At 38.6% G+C, this 18,542-nt stretch overlaps 1 protein-coding gene across 1 annotated transcript in view; it reads right to left on the reverse strand.

Moving 5' to 3' along the window:
* The window catches only part of LOC135474997 (piezo-type mechanosensitive ion channel component 1-like), a 98,339-nt gene that overhangs the window by 52,224 nt on the left and 27,573 nt on the right, over positions 1 to 18,542 (reverse strand). The window contains 10 exon segments of the mRNA XM_064754721.1: positions 914 to 1,053; positions 2,934 to 3,008; positions 6,834 to 6,993; positions 7,518 to 7,775; positions 8,539 to 8,739; positions 12,731 to 12,841; positions 13,351 to 13,510; positions 15,691 to 16,125; positions 17,847 to 17,889; positions 18,232 to 18,363. Of these exon segments, the coding sequence (XP_064610791.1) occupies positions 914 to 1,053; positions 2,934 to 3,008; positions 6,834 to 6,993; positions 7,518 to 7,775; positions 8,539 to 8,739; positions 12,731 to 12,841; positions 13,351 to 13,510; positions 15,691 to 16,125; positions 17,847 to 17,889; positions 18,232 to 18,363 (1,715 nt within the window).

An 18,542-nucleotide genomic window follows, 5' to 3' on the forward strand; every position in this document is an offset into this window, starting at 1 on the left:
TTGTCAATGCCATACCTGGACAGACTGCCACTCAGCTAGGTTGTCAATGTCATACCTGGACAGACTGCCACTCAGCTAGATTGTCAATGACATACCTGGACAGATTACCAATGCCATACCTAGAAAGGTTACCAGTCACCTAGGTTGTCAATACCATACCTGGACAGATTGCCATTCAGCTAGGTTGTCAATACCATACCTGGACAGATTGCCATTCAGCTAGGTTGTCAATACCATACCTGGACAGATTGCCATTCAGCTAGGTTGTCAATGCCATACCTGGACAGATTGCCATTCAGCTAGGTTGTCAATACCATACCAGGACAGATTGCCACTCAGTTAGGTTGTCAATGACATACCTGGACAGACTGCCACTCAGCCAGGTTGTCAATGACATACCAGGACAGATTGCCACTCAGTTAGGTTGTCAATGTCATACCTGGACAGACTGCCACTCAACTAGGTTGTCAATGTCATACCTGGACAGATTACCAATGCCATACCTGGATAGGTTACCAGTCACCTAGGTTGTCACTACCATACCAGGACAGATTGCCACTCAGTTAGGTTGTCAATGCCATACCTGGACAGATTGCCACTCAGTTAGGTTGTCAATGCCATACCTGGACAGATTGCCACTCAGTTAGGTTGTCAATGCCATACCTGGACAGACTGCCACTCAGTTAGGTTGTCAATGCCATACCTGGACAGACTGCCACTCAGCTATGTTGTCAATGCCATACCTGGACAGACTGCCACTCAGCTATGTTGTCAATGCCATACCTGGACAGATTGCCTCTCAGCTAGGTTGTCAATGCCACACCTAGACGTAGCTAGATTGTCAATGTCATACTTGAGCAAACTACAACTTACCTAGATTGTCAGTGTCATACCTGAAAAGCCAATGCCTTACCTGGAAGGTGAGGACAAAGTAGAGCAGCAGGGCCATGTAGAGGAGACGGTAGAGGACCACATCAGAGATGGAAATCAGCAGCATCATTGTGGCACACACAAATATCCAGTACTTACACAACAAGTTCCACACATAGTGACCTGTCAATCAGAGGTCAGGGTAAAGGTTGCTGATTTATTTTTAACTACATTTTAATGCTTTGCTCAAGAGATTTTCCACTTTAAAACACTCATAAACTAACTCCAGCTATCTGAAGATGTTCCCAACTTAAAAAGTTGCAAGCAACTTTTGTAGAACCGAGGAGCGAATGAATGAATCAATATACTGCATCATTTATCAAAGATACTTTAAGATGTTAAGCAAAAGTAGAGGCAGCAGAATCTGGATTTGAACATGCAACCTCAATAGCTGAGAGATAGTACTTTGAACTGAAGTAGCATATCAAGGACCTTTAACTTGCAGACATCAACCAAATCCTTAACGATTTAGCAGTTATTCAATATTAATTGTATTACTATGTATCATTTTCACTTCATATCTAGCGTATACAATTCCCTTTAATTTTATTGTTCATGGACAAAAGTTTCACACAATACACCAGGATAGTTTAAATTATGTGCTGTCAAAGCCACCTTCACTAATGAACCTGACTGACAAACTTAAGCCTTAGTATGCAAAGGCACAAACTATTCCATGTTAAATTCACGTATTAGAAAACATTGAGAAAGCATAAATCACTTGTGAATAACAAGAGCAGAATACTGAAAGCTGAGCAATGGAAAATTTAACACCCAATATGAAGATCTCTTCTGAAAGCCTTTATTTTTTCATTATATTTATGTAATATGTGTTTGGCGCTCTTAATTAATTAATTTACAAATTTTAAATAATCTAAGAGTGTGGTCTCTGAAGAAACACTTTATCCATCCAAGTACCTAATGGTGAAACTCACAGCTTAGACGTACGTGTACTGACAGCAAATCTTTAGCTCTATCTCAGATGATTTACCTCTACAATTCCTACACTAATTCACTTACATAAATGCCTATTATTATTAATTAAGTATTGAAAGTCTTGGAACAGCTCAATCTGAACACTTACAAGCTCTGCGTAGGCCATTTCAGCAAAGAATGTTTACTATACATAAGTTTGTTTCAAATACCAATTAACCATAAATGTAGTTTGAATTCAATCAGTTGTGCGATCTAATGGTTATAATGATTATGCATTTCTATTTGAATACATGTACATTCCTATTAGACGTTTACGTCTGCAGCCTTTATGATCACGGTGTCTTTCATGTTATCACTGCTAAGAGGTACATGTACTACGTCAGCCTGAACAGACATAATAATTACAGTAGCAAGAGTAACAACTCGGGTGTTCTACACTGGTCTACATGTATACTGGGCAAAACAAGGCAACATTACTGCCATAAAATCTTACACAGAGCCAAAATTCCTGGTGTATGTATTTAGACATACAAAGGAAAATAAATCCCTGCGTCTGACTTTAACACAACTTTGAAACTCTCCATTCTTCACAGTCATTTCTGTTCATCGTGTCACCAAAAGGTCTTATAATATGGACAACAATATTAAAAAGAAAAAAAAAGTCACCTGCCCAATTAGCAAGGTAGATATTAAACAATAATGACGGATTATACGTGAAAAGTTACTTCCCTTCTTCAAGCCAGTCACACATTAAATATACATAAATAAAGCTAACTGCATTATGTTTGTGTGAAATAATGGAATTAGAAGAAACATAGAAATACAGTTAAAGAAAAAAAAGCAGTTTTGCAGACAAGGTAAAAGTGAATCATTTAAATGTGGCATTGATTTGAATCAATACTCAGGAAAAAATAACTGACAAATGTCAGTCTATAGAATACTGAGAAAGAAGGTCCAGTTTGGTCATAGGTCAATACATGATATCACAGAGGTAAGAGTCCAGAGGAAGTGGTAGCAGGACATAGGGGCATCCTCCTGTTGCCATAGAAAGAGTGAAGAAGTCCTACCTATGAGTTTTGATGTAGTACTATCGTAGCCGTCCACCATATCCATGTTATCTCCTTGTACACTCAGCGGTCGGTCTGTACATGCAAACAGCCCAAACTCAAATAAATCACACAGAGTTCAGCCAGGGAAAGAAAACAATACAGCATAATGTGTGAAGAAAAAGAGTCTGGTGGCTTCTGATGGCCTGGAATATCATCAACTTCTTCAAAATTCAGTCATAATATAAATTTGGGATGACACACTGGTAATGTACATGTATCATCTGTATGGACATCACTGCAGAACCGCATAAGTAATCGATACATTCACAAAAATGATCCTTAGTTTGAAGACAAAAGTTCCATATTATATCAGTGCAACATATTCTCAGTGTGCAGACCAACAGTGCATGTGTTATTTTGACTGTGCAGACTCCAGTTCTGTGTTATCTGTGTGGACTATTCTTAGTGTGCAGACAGTATGTTTAGGTGCATCAGTGTGGACTAACCCTACCATGCATACAGTAGTTCTGTGTTATCTGTGTGGACTATTCTTAGTGTGCAGACAGTATGTTTAGGTGCATCAGTGTGGACTAACCCTACCATGCATACAGTAGTTCTGTGTTATCTGTGTGGACTATTCTTAGTGTGCAGACAGTATGTTTAGGTGCATCAGTGTGGACTAACCCTACCATGCAGACAGTAGTTCTGTGTTATCTGTGTGGACTATTCTTAGTGTGCAGACAGTATGTTTAGGTGCATCAGTGTGGACTAACCCTACCATGCATACAGTAGTTCTGTGTTATCTGTGTGGACTATTCTTAGTGTGCAGACAATATGTTTAGGTGCATCAGTGTGGACTAACCCTACCATGCAGACAGTAGTTCTGTGTTATCTGTGTGGACTATTCTTAGTGTGCAGACAGTATGTTTAGGTGCATCAGTGTGGACTAACCCTACCATGCAGACAGTAGTTCTGTGTTATCTGTGTGGACTATTCTTAGTGTGCAGACAGTATGTTCAGGTGCATCAGTGTGGACTAACCCTACCATGCAGACAGTAGTTCTGTGTTATCTGTGTGGACTATTCTTGGTGTGCAGACAAATGGTTGTTTTACACACATCAGGGTGGGTGATTATCAGTATTGACAGGGCATTGTGCTATCCATGTAGGCTGTCCTCTATATAGACAAGATACTGTTATCAGTGAAAGTGATCCCCAAACAGTAAAAGTGATCACCAATATAGACAAGGCACTGTCTTATCCACGTAAGCCATCCTCAATATAGATTCTGTACTATCAGTGTAGGCGATCAGCAATATGGACAAGGTATACTGTGTTTGTTGGTGTAGGGGGCCCTCAAGTACAGGTAAGTTACTGTGCAATTAATGACAGATCCGCAGTGTACAGTGTTGTGTCCATTATGTTGGCTCTACCTGAAGTAGAAACACTCTAGTGTGTTAAATGTGACAGTGATCCTCATAGTCAAGCAGAAGAACGGTATTATCTGTGCAGGTGATTACCAAGATAGTGACCGTTAAGGTGCTGTTTAGGTAGTGCCAGTTATGCTCTGTGGACTTGTCAGTGTGATCCATCATTCATCAGCCATCAGAAGACATCAGACATCTAGAAAGCATTACTGTTGGAACATGCTGGCTCTATACATGTTACAAGGTAATACAATCTAACACAACATAATATCATACCAAACTATTGCCGGTATACATGTATGTGACGGTTCTACTGACCAACCATGCGTACCGCTGCAATACAAGAACTTGTACATATCTAGTACCAGACAGGCTGAAAGTTCTTTACAGGCTTGTGGTTAGTCTGAATATGGGCCGCCACTGCTTTACAGAACATTACCATTCAGAATTGTTGACGTAATCTGGAAAGTGGTTCAAGAAGAAAAAGTACTGATATTTGGGATTTACATGTTCTGGGTACATGACAGATTCTAGTGCTGAAAAGCAGACAACCTCTCTTTAGGATTTGGACCGATGACCTCAGTCAGGCACCTGAAAAACCAGCAATTACTGATTATCATGTTGGTGGACAGGTACCTGTCTTTGCGATCATGGGTTCAAAATCCATGAGTGGTCACAACTAATTTCCAGCACTCTAGACCCCGGAGTTGAAAATCACAAGTAACAATACTGTGAATATTATAGCTTTTTATTCACTCCAGTAACTCCTATGCCACCAGCAGATGGTGGGCCAGTGGTGGGCCAGTGGTGGGCCAGTGACGGTTTAGTGGTGTCCTAGTGGTGAGCCAGTGGTGGGCCAGTAGCATTCAACCGAGAACATTCAGCCTGTCTGGTAGTTAAAAGGAAAGTATGGCCAGCAACATAAGGCCTAAATGGAATGGACACCAAAAGCATTGAGGCAGCAAGGATACACATACAAAAACAAACAAACGAAAGACATGAACTTGAGATATTGTATCAACATAGACAGCTGGTCATGTGAAAGAACACCATATTTTGCTGAGAGGTGAAGGAAACACCTCAAATGTTTAACAGATATGCTCAGCTGAATAAACTTATGCACTGATGTCAGTGTTCAGGTCAAAATAGTGGACAAGTGCACAGAAAACAACTTTTACAATATGAAATGAGCATATATCACTGACACATTTATAGGGCTTTAAAAAAAACTGCACAAGAAAAGGCCCTTTCACTTCATAATGACAATGCAAAGGAAAACCTCCATGTTAGCTTAGATGAAACTTGGCAGAAACTGAACAACCTGAAAATTTTGTTAGCAATGCAGATATGCCGACTCTCTACGCCATTCATACGCCGGTAAATGAAGAGTCGTGTCATTTCATAAAGTAAATTTTTCATCGCCTGATACTTACTAAATATTCAGACACCAAAGAAGTTATGCATTTCATTAATGCACTATGAATGCTTCATTTTGTATGAATAACACAAAAACAGCTTTATAGGTGTTATGCAAATATTTTTTTCCCATGAGAATGTCTGAAATATCTTCCTTCAAGACCACAATACACACTTATCTTACACCTTTATTTCTAGATCAATTTACTTTGTGTATACATCTTGAAACATATACACATGTAACATGGAGAACAAGACACATGAAATTAGCAACATTCCATTCCAACAATCTGACATTCTGTAAACATTTCCTTCAAACAACATGTCAAATCTACTGATAATCTGCTATTTTTTTTTAAATTCTCCAATAGGACCTACAATATGAGCAGCTTATGCATTTTTCCTTGCACTAATTATCCATTTCGTCTTTTTTTTCTTCGATCACATACAAGACTATTTCACATTTACGATGGCAATCAGATGAATGGGCTGATGTAGCTGAAAAGGGTCTGAGGGAACCATAGCACCTGATAAGCTTCCCGACACGAAGTTAAACCCAAAACACCCACGACTACATATCAACACTCTTATATGCATTTCCCTGCAGTTCAGTGAACATACAGGCTGAGTTCCTTCCCTCTTCCACTCAATGGCCACACATCTGGGATCAGTTATATCCGATTTGAAGGCTGCCTTTGTCCAATCATAGTAGCCTTTATAAACAAGTTGTCAACTTTTGAAAAATCAAATGCATCTGTACAAAAGTGCGTGGGATCTGATATCCTTGTGTGAGAATGAGTATGCATGAAGATTTCCACATAGCTTCTGTTTCTATACATTGCAGTGGTAGAGTAGAGGTTGAAGGAACATAATGTGGAATAAGTCCACTGCCTTGCAGGGTACGCTCATGTGGAATTAGTCATCTTTGTGCAAAAACAGCCAGCACCCAAAATTGTCCTTTATACATTTAATTGCCAGTACAATATAACCATACACAGATTACAAACAGAGGACATTAGGAGAAAACTACTTTTGACCTTCAGCTATTCTTCTTTCCATAAGTAACCTGTACTCACTCAGGAACTCTCTAAAGGAACGTGTTGGTGCCATTGTTGTCAAAGTTTCAGAGTTCACCTGTTCCAATGGCACGCCCTGTTGTTTGTGCTCATCTTGCCAAATTTTGCGCTCTCGCATAAACTGGCGCAAAGTCAGCCAAAACATCAGAGTGAAAATTATCTAAAACACACAAAATTTATTTATTTGATGGGTATTTTATGCCTTAATGAAAAACTGTTCACTTACATGACTATGGCCAGCATTATTGTGTGAGGAAACAGGGCTGAGTCTTTGGGAAGCTGACACCAAACCAAACACTACTACATGATCAACACACATAACAATACACATACCTTACGTGATAAAGTATCAAAATGTAAACTGATTTAATGTGACCCAGAAATGGCCAACATCAGTTAGAAAATATTATCTAATCACACAATGAACAAAAACATCTGTTGTACTTACTGCATCTACTTAATCATCATGACAAAAAGGCATCAAAAAGTTTATTTACCAACTCGAGAAGGTAACTTCCAATAAGTTGATATTTCAGTTTAAATCGATCAAAACCATTAAGGCACAAAGCCATCAATGTCTTGATAATAGTTTTGAACTCAACCCAGAAATCAATCTTGTGGGGCATCTTTATTCACAGTTCTGAGGTTAACAATAAAGATGATCCTTATACACGCATTTTTTACCTGTGGAGCTAGCTGCAAACAGGGATAGGTGTACTTTTTCAAACCCACTTCTTCCAGGTTGTACCCTCCAACATCTTTAGGCAAACCGTCAAAGTCCAGACCGTAGATGAATTGAATGATGAGGAGACCCTCGGCATAGATAACGATAAGGGGTGAGCAGTAGAGACAAGCACGGCGAGAACTGGGCACCATCCACAAGATACATGCCCATAATAACAACACGAATGTCAGCCAGCTGTGGTAGGTGATACTCCAGGCCTGCACAACACAACACATTCATATTCATTCATTTTAAGAAGAAGAAAAACCTGAAATATAAATATTTTTATTTTATATTATTACAAAGAGTAATATATAATGATATAATTATATCCATATAAATTTCAAAAAGTGACTTAGAGATGACCAAAATTAAATTAAATACAAAATGCAAAGTGTGTATCTTCTATTCAATTTTTTATTTTTAATGCAGTAGAGTTTAGCACAGTGGCAGTTTTATTTATTTATCGGATTGTGATCTAAGGCTATAGTTCAAAAATATCTCGCTTAAACCACCAAAGTTTGGCAAGAAACTGACAAAATTTCCTACTTACAGATCGTACAGATCTCATGTCATATTGGTGGAAGATAAGTAATCACCCCACAAACTTTATGTAAGGCTACATCAACCGCTCTATGTTTATTCCCAACCGCTTTACTTGTATAGTGCCTTCAAGGCCTTGGGAACAGTGGAAATGAGGGGAACTTAAAAACATCCCTGTCCATACCTGGTATTGAACTTGCACCTTGCATGTCTAAGCGACTGAAAGGCACTTAATAATTCAGTGAGGAACCACCCCATTTCTCGTTTCAGACTGGATTATCTGCTATACTTACAGGCTTAATCTACTTATCAGATCTATGGATATAACATAATTCAGCAAAGAAGAATAACATTATTCAATTCAAGAAATTATAACCACAAGTACATTATGAAGAAATTCTCTACTTGATATCACTATTTCCCTGAAAATGTACCTACCATCATGGCAATGAGAGCTAGAACATAGCTTTGTTTCATGGCATACACCAAAAAGGAGATTAGACCGGATCGCTTATCTCCCCTTGGTTTCCTGCTCACTCCTGGTCCACCATCTTCTTCGTCAGTGTCCAGATGCTTTGTCTCGCTTTCTGATGGCTCCAGAGTGTTGTAGTTTGGGTTTCCTTCTTCTCCCACTAGACTCTGAAAGTAAGAATGTGCTTCAAGATCTCAGACATGATCTTCCACAAATCTTCTCTATGTCATACATAAATGATCAAGAGGATTTCCAATACCTATATCTTGTAAATACTCCTTTTGGGTTGCATTAAAGGAAATGTTTGTACCTGTATTCAACCTGACTGGCTTTAGAACAGGCTTGTCGCAGAAACATGTTCTACTTTGTATATCTAATTATTATTAAAGTTCTGTTAAAATGTTGTATTATATCATAATGATGTCAAACCATCATGATCTCTGTGAATTTATCTTTTGGATACCAGTGTTACTTTCCTACCCACGCTTTCCAATCTTTATGTGTCACTGAAGGGTCTCTGAAACTTGTGTCTTGCAAGAAAACATGGACAATACAACAGTGGTAAGAAGTTAATCCCTGTGTCATATGAATTCCCACGCAGCATTACGACTTCATGCTAAAGGACAATTATTAGCATATCTCCAGATCATTAGCTCATGGTTTCCAGATAACTATTTTTCAGATAACAATTGTATTACATAGGCCTATTTTCAGTTAATATCTTTATTTCATTGTCTACTGCAAGGTTTGTAGGCAGACGAAACGAGGCAGGCCTATTTCACTTCCATGACTACTGCCAGGTTTATAGGCAGACGAAACGAGGCAGGCCTTTTTCACTTCCATGACTACTGCCAGGTTTATAGGCAGACGAAATGAGGCAGACCTATTTCACATCTATGACTACTGCCAGGTTTATAGGCAGACAACATGAGGCAGGCCTTTTTTACTTCCATGACTACTGCCAGATTTACAGGCAGACGAAACGAGGCAGACCCTTTTCACTTCCATGACTACTTCCAGGTTTACAGGCAGACGAAACGAGGCAGGCCTATTTCACTTCCATGACTACTGCCAGGTTTATAGGCAGACGAAACGAGGCAGGCCTTTTCACTCCCATGACTACTGCCAGGGTTCCAGGCAGATGAAACGAGGCAGGCCTATTTCATTTCCAAGACTGTTGCCAGGTTTACAGGCAGACGAAACGAGGCAGGCCTATTTCACTTCCATGACTACTGCCAGGTTTATAGGCAGACGAAACAAGGCAGGCCTTTTTCACTTCCATGACTACCGCCAGGTTTATAAGCAGACGAAATGAGGCAGGCCTATTTCACATCTATGACTACTGCCAGGTTTATAGGCAGACAACATGAGGCAGGCCTTTTTCACTTCCATGACTACTGCCAGGTTTACAGGCAGACGAAACGAGGCAGACCCTTTTCACTTCCATGACTACTTCCAGGTTTACAGGCAGACGAAATGAGGCAGGCCTATTTCACTTCCATGACTACTGCCAAGTTTTGTAGGCAGAGCAAACGAGACAGGCCTATTTAACTTCCATGACTACTGCCAGGTTTACAGGCAGACCAAATGAGACAGGCCTATTTCACTTCCATGACTACTGCCAGGTTTATAGGCAGATGACACGAGGCAAACCTTTTTCACTTCCATGACTACTGCCAGGTTTATAGGCAGACCAAACAAGGCAGGCCTTTTTCACTTCCATGACTACTGCCAGGTTTGGAGGCAGACCAAATGAGACAGGCCTATTTCCAAGTGCACTACATGTACATTAAGATCTAGTGTCTTGCTGCAAAGCATGAAGCATTCTACCAGTACAATGTAAAAACTTTCCAGGAACTAATGTCTTTACATGCATTGCAGTCCTTTGTTGTGACATGTAAGTAAATGTATTCTATCTATAGCAAGATGCCTACATGTACTATTGTGCAGACTGCAGCTGAAGCTAAATGCTTGGGGGCAGCCTAAACTTTTCACAGCGACTGAAAGCCATTTCCTTTTATCTAAACTTTAATCATGATACTTCTAGAAGTTCAAGCATACTGAATGACAACATAAACTAATTCAGAGTATACATGATAAATAAATACAGCATACAACAATGAGCATAATCAGTTTAGAAATTTACACAATGAAAACATTTAAAGCCAGTGAGAAAAAAAATTAAATCAGGAAGGGTGGAATTAGGATACATCCTCATCAGCCAATGAGAAGTTGTCCACAGACACAAAACTTGAAACTTCAGCCAATCAGGAAGGACATTTGCCATGCTCATGTTAACTGTCTTGAGAATAAGGGCATCATGCAAAGCAAAACCAAAAAACAGACATCCCATGGTATTTGTTTTCTATATTATATATATATATATATATATATATATATATATATATATATTACTGATTGGTATTTTTTTACTCACTTCACTCAAGAATAACATAGTAACATAATGTGGCAGTCACGTTTACTGGTGGAGGAAACAAGGCAGATCCCAAATAAGGGAAACCATTTCTAATTATACAGTCACACTGACAGCTGAGATATCGATGCAGCAGGAGTTCTAAAACCTGGACTTAAGGGTCAAGGCCTCACACTCTGAAGACACAGCTCAAATACAGACTCAAAACAAAAGCAGTTTGGTTAAAATATTGTTCAGCGGCATGTTTAAGTTATCACACTGAAGTTTTGGAAACAACCTCATCTTAACATCCAAATCAGGATAGAAACTTGACTTGACCACATGAACTCACTTATGGTCGACCATCCATTGTCTGAACTAAAGCAATGTGCATGTAACAAGTTTGATGCACTATTTTGGACAGCTCAGAAAAAAGATTTCAATATGTTGGTCATCAAACTTACCTTTTAACTTCCTGGCTTATTCAACAAAATTATGATAGGTAATAGACTAATACACATATTAAATTGCATTCAGTTATTTATTTATTAATTTGTGATAGATGTCTTAAATATAAACCCAGTCAGGCACAAATATATTTGGGTGCATCATCTGCACATCGCAAATGGAAGGAATGAATAGAGACATCACTGCCGTTATTGAAACTTGAAACATGATTAGTTCATACCAGAACAGAACTGATCTATTACATTTAACATGTTTAGACTTCCACAAAAATGTTTGTGTTTTCATGCCCAACAAATTGTATCCCAAAGCAATTACCCGGTATATCATTTTAACTGTATGTACCCGCTTTACAATATACTGATTAGAAATATTATATCTGTCACGTTGTATGTTGAGGTCTTAACTATTAAAGATATTATAGATATGTGAACGATTACGTAAATACTTCACTTCTCTGGTATACTGAACAAACATGTGTACTAAGTTTGCAAAAAAAAAAAACCGGATGGTAAACTGATACTAAAGTACCGTTTGAAGTTCACACCTGTACAGATATGCTTTGATAAGTGTACAGGCCATCAGCAAGCATTATTCTTTGCTTGAATACATATTTAACTGCTACAACTATTGGTTACCTTAAACTGCTACACCTATTGGTCACCTTGAACTGCTACAACTATTGGTTACCTTAAACTGCTAAACCTATTGGTCACCTTAAATTGCTACAACTATTGGTTACCTTAAACTGCTACACCTATTGGTCACCTTGAACTGCTACAACTATTGGTTACCTTGAACTGCTACAACTATTGGTTACCTTAAACTGCACTGCCACATTTAGTTGCAATAATCTGTTGAAAATTATTGTGTAACCCAACTCAGATGCCAATTTTTCTCCAGAAGTAAAACTTCAGATGCATTTTCAACAAAATCCATCACTGCCTAGAGCCAAATAAATGACAAAATTAAGCCTTAACAATATTCATCAAACTGAAGCTATTAAGGAAAAGTGGCACCCACTCCATCTTAAACCTTTTCAGCAGAATGCTGCAGAAACATTCCACACTGTTGTGACTAAGGCAAAAAAAGAGAAAAGAAAAACCACAATTAACACAAGACACTTTCCAAGGCAAATAAGTTGACTTAATGAAGGTTTACAGTAAAAAGTAGGCTGACTACTCTAGTACAACACCAAAATGCTGAGAAGTTAGTAGCAAGTTTAGCACTGTGACAACATCCATGCGACTACATGGAAAAACATCGTAATTCCACCAAACCTCTTCCAGTCCAGACGCATCCAGTACCTGGCGCTCAGACCCTTTTTTACGGTGTTTGCGTCTCCGGCGTTTTTCTCTGACTGGATTTTCGACACTGTCAATAACATCCGTCTGCAGCACAATTCACAATACCATGCTTTACAACAACAACAGTTAACAAGAAAGCAAGCAAATGAATTGGGACAAGCCTGTTTGAACAAAAACATATCACAAATTAAATTAACACTATTACTTACAAACAAGTACATGTAAAATCTTTCAGCATCACACAAGAATTGAAAATGAAAGTCTTACAAAGGAGAGCCATGCATGACGCTTAATCCATGAGACAGGAACGCAACTGTTCAATAATTGCATCACAAATAAAGAAAGTATCAAGGCAGATCATATACATGCAATGCAGCTTCTGTTACAAATTACAAAAAAGTTTTAACACAGACGGAGTTACATTACAAGTCTCAGTGGAGAAAATCTACCAGACAGGGCTGAGCAAGGAAAAAAATAATCACATATTGGTACTGAAAAACATTATTACATGTGTCACTGAGAAAAATAAAATCAGAATTGGAACCTATTACTAAGAGATCTACTCTCATGCTTTTCTTTGTACAGCTACAAACCTTCTGATGTTTCCAGCGCCTGGACTCAAAACCTAACATCCAGTACAACAACAACAAAATGGCTGGATTGACAAAGTGTGGCCAGGGTATGTTCTCATGGAACTCTGCTGCCCAAGGCTTCATACAGTCTGTCTGCATTATACCAGTTAGCCCGATTAGCCTGAAAATGAGCAAATACCTGGAGCGTTATGACATGTACTTCCTCCAGCAAGCTAAAATACATGTACTGATAAAGAAAAAATCTGTTATTTCACATAGAACAGCATAGGACTACCAAGGACGAGTGTTAAACTTACCAGCTTTAAATTATAGAATGGCTAATTAATTATAAACGTACTGACCAATGGCAAATTTAATGTTGACTGTTTATCATTCTTGGCAAAACATCCTCTGGACATAGCAAAAGTAAGTAAAACCGAACTCTTTACTTTTCTAAACTGAAAATTGTCCACTGAAGTGACGCTTATCATTACACAGCCATAAACTGTAACTTTTCATGTCTGATGACACTAGTAGCTGTCTGGTGACATTAGTAGCTGTCTGATGACACTAGTAGCTGTCTGATGACATTAGCAGATATCCGATGACATTAGCAGATGTCCGATGACATTATTAGCTATCTGATGATATTAGCAGATGTCTGATGACATAAGCATATGTCCGATGACATTATTAGCTATCTGATGATATTAGCAGATGTCCGATGACATTATTAGCTATCTGATGATATTAGCAGATATCCGATGACATTAGCATATGTCCGATGACATTATTAGCTATCTGATGATATTAGCAGATGTCTGATGACATTAGCATATGTCCGATGAAGTTCGATGACATTAGCAGATGTCCGATGACATTAGCAGATATCCAATGACAATATTTGATGTCCAATGACATTAGTAGACGCCCAATGACATTAGTAGCTCCCTTAAGCCTGCAGCAAAGATTTTAACTACTGTATTTGCCCTAAAAATTCACCTCAAAAAGTGCTGGTTTGGGAGGCACATAAAGGTCACAAAATATTATTTTTGAAGTCAAAATGCTAGAACTCTAAGAATCGGTTAAAATGATTAACTTGGTCATGGTCAAAATAATTAAATTAGTCATGGTCGAAATGAGTAAGTTCACATGGGCAAAACAAGTGAGGTCGCATGGGCAAAATGAGTAAGGTACCAAGGTCAAAATATGTAAGTTCACATGGGCAAAATAAGTACTGTAAGTTAGTCACGGTCAAAATGAGTAAGTTCGCTAGACAAAATAAGTAAATCAATCATGGTCAAAATGAGTAAGTTCACAAGGACAAAATAAGTAAATCAGTCATGGTCAAAATGAGTAAGTTCAAAAGGACAAAATAAGTAAATCAGTCATGGTCAAAAAGAGTAGGTTTGCAAGGGCAAAATGAGTAAGTTTGCAGGGGCAAAATGAGTCAGTTCACATGGGCAAAATAAGTAAATCAGTCAGGGTCAAAATGAGTAAGTTCACAAGGACAAAATAAGTAAATCAGTCAGGGTCAAAATGAGTAAGTTCACAAGGGCAAAATAGGTAAATCAGTCAGGGTCAAAAAGAGTAGGTTTGCAAGGGCAAAATGAGCAAGTTTGCAGGGGCAAAATGAGTCAGTTCACATGGGCAAAATAAGTATGTTTGCATGGCCAAAATGAGTAAGTTTGCACGGGCAAATGAGTAAGTTCATATGAGCAAAAGAAGTAAGTCTGCAAGGGCCAAATGAGTAAGTTTGCAGGGGCAAATTAAGTAAGTTTGCAGGGGCAAAATGAGTAAGTTTGCATGGGCAAGATGAGTAAGTTCGCATGAGCCAAATAAGTAAGTTTGCATGGACAAAATGAGTAAGTTCACATAGGCAAAATAAGTTCGCATGGGCAAAATGAGTAAGTTCACATAGGCAAAATAAGTTCGCATGGGCAAAATGAGTAAGTTTGCAAGGGCAAATTAAGTAAGTTTGCAGGGGCAAAATGAGTAAGTTCGCATGGGCAAAATAATTAAGTCTGCAGGGGCAAAATGAGTAAGTTCACATAGGCAAATGAGTAAGTTCGCAAGGGCAAAATGAGTAAGTTTGCAAGGGCAAATTAAGTAAGTTTGCAGGGGCAAAATGAGTAAGTTCGCATGGGCAAAATAATTAAGTCTGCAGGGGCAAAATGAGTAAGTTCACATAGGCAAATGAGTAAGTTCGCAAGGGCAAAACAAGTAGGCCTAAGATCATAGGGGCAAAATGAGGAACGTAGTGATGGAAAAAATGAGTAATTTAATCAACGGAAAAATTTTAGATCATATACAGTAACTATGTTTACAGTAAACACCTTATGCTCCTGACAGTTGTCTTACCTGGCCCATTCATCAGTGTGGGGTAAAGCATCCTGGAAAAACTCAAACTGGTACAGGTAAAGCACAATGAGGTGTAAGGCTGTGTACACTGTCATGGCAATTCTCAGATATGCAAACTTCTGACCCAGTGATTTGTACAGAGACCACCACGTGGCCAAAGCCAGAAACACCACGAAGTAGAGAGCGTTGAGAAGAGAGGGCAGGATAACTCCACTCGCAGCGAGAAGTGTGACCAAGATAAACTCCCCCATGAACACAGAAACGGCACTGGCGCGGCGTTTCCGCAACCTTGTTACAGGGAGTACTTGCTCTGTCTGTTGGCTGTCGCCTTGAAGGAGTTTTTTGCTGACGACAAACACCACAATGGCAATAATGAGCACCACAACATCTGGGACAATGAGCCTGGCAATGTGTACAGCTGGAACGCCATCAAACCTTTTGGGAAAAACAAGAATATCATTTTACATAAATTATCAATTTCAAATGATAAGAAAATGTATTCAAATTATTTACTCTTTATGCTGTCATCATAAATGGATGATGGCTGGATTCTCAAACCTCACAGTATAACAATACCAGACCAACACTGACCGAATCACCAGTCCTACCGCCAACCTACCACCACAATGGTGACTTTGTCATGGGTCCACAAACAGCATCATGTGTGCATCCTTAAAGCTATCCAGCATTTCCTCAGACATTCAATCTAACTATTCTACATACAGTGACTTCATGTGTACATTCTTACAGCTATCCTACATACAGGGTGGCTTCATTATGTGTCCATTCTTACAGCTCTCCTACATAAAGTGGTTTCATCAGCAGTCCATCATTACAGCTATCCTGCACAAAGTGGCTTCATTGTGCATGCATTCTTACAGCTATCCTGCATAGGGTGGTTTTGTCACGAGTCCATTCATACAGCTATTCGACATCAAGTTTTCCTCATGATGCGTCCATTCTTACAGCGTTCCTACATAAACACTGGCTTTGTCATGTGTCCATTCTTATAGCTATCCAACATAAAGTGTCTTTGTCATGTGTCTGTTTTAACAGCTATTTTACATAAACAGTGTCTTTGTTAAGTGTCCAATCTAACAGCGATCCTTCATAAAGTGTTTTTGCCATTTATCCATTCTTACAGCTATCCTACATTAACAGTGGCTGTACCAGAACATACAGGTTCACCTGTGTACCTAATGACATTCTGGTACCTTATGCTACATTCTGTTGTAAAGCTGAAAATGCGAATGCACAATGCTGCTCATGAAAAAAGCCTGACAATGTGTGCAAAACCAACAAACAGTATATCACAAATAACTCATGTGGCTCAATAACACCAGGTGGACAGAGCCAAGTTCTGCTTGGATACTTACAGATAGTTCTGAGCGTTAGATACTGCAGATGGCAGAGCCAGAATGCACCCCGTTGAACACCTGTGAGAGGCTGGTCAGGGGACTGATAACATCATGTGAGCTCTCACCATGCTGCATTTGAGCAGTCTTGTAAAAGATTTGTTATTTTTCTTGGAAAAACCTTATTGGAATTGAGTTAACTCAAAATGCAACAATCATTAAAATTACACCGACGCTTATTAGTATGGTGATGAAGGATTAAATCATATTGTGTGCTATATAGAAGGTTTGCTTGATTAGAACACATTACACACCACCCCCTTATTACAGCATTGCGGCTGGGGAACAATGGCTGCATTATTTGGAATCACACAAAGCATGGTAAAATTGAGAGCAGTGTACAACCAACTGCTCCAATTGTCCACAGGGCTGATTATTTATCTAAAATTCAAGGACAATACTTATATATTTATTATACCTCATAGATTGATTTCTTGTTTCCATAGGCAAATACATGGTCACATAATATCCCACAAAACATGACCTACAACTACCCTTACCCAACAATCTCAAGCAAATCAAAATCAAACTCACAAAGTAAAAACCCACAATCCACAGGCAATAGCCAACGATCATCCACTCTATCCACTGATCTTTTGCATTTATTAAATCATTATTTAAAACTTTATTGCGACTCTTCCCTACCTTCTCCACTTAAAAATCTACAGGGCTATTCCCTATAAGACTTTTACTGCACTGAAATCTGCAAAAGTTTCAACTCATTTTGGACATCACATTTACCTTTGAACACCAAACTGGCGAGCAATCTTTTCATCTGTTGAGCCTAAAATAGAATAAGAATACTTTTAACCACAGATAAACCCAAATCTGTCATAATAAGGAATGTACATGATTAAACTTGTCATGTAAGAGTCACTCATATGAATATTGTTTGCACTGAAAACAAAAAAACAAAACAATCAAGACTTTATATGCAGCAAATATTTCAAGAAAAGCAGATAAAGATCATTTATTACGCTATGCCTGATGTCAAAACAAACCATATACAGCCTTCATGTAACAAGAGAACTTCTAAACAAACTCAGATGAACCTATGAGCCCTGCACAAACTGTGGATGTCCAAAGAATTACAACAATGGCATAAGAGAGAATTAGATCTGCTCACAGTTGGGAAAGTCACTGCCATAAGGCTGGTCATCTGACTGAAGACCCAGTAAGGTGAACTGAAAAATGGCCATGGTCAGGATGGTCAAGGAACTGACTACAATCACAGCTTTCAGGTAATGCCCAGTGGAACCTGTGGTCAAACAGAACAAATGTACAAACAGTATCCTCTACTACCTATCTATTGAATACAAATATAAATGTTTACTTTCTATAATTAATGTTTTATGACAAGCTGCTGATTAAGAAACATCAAATTTTCTGGATAAAATTGCATATAATTGAAAATTAAACTATTGTTGTCATTCATAG

Source organism: Liolophura sinensis, chromosome 9 (assembly GCF_032854445.1).
Source record: "Liolophura sinensis isolate JHLJ2023 chromosome 9, CUHK_Ljap_v2, whole genome shotgun sequence".
Classification (NCBI taxonomy): domain Eukaryota; kingdom Metazoa; phylum Mollusca; class Polyplacophora; order Chitonida; family Chitonidae; genus Liolophura; species Liolophura sinensis.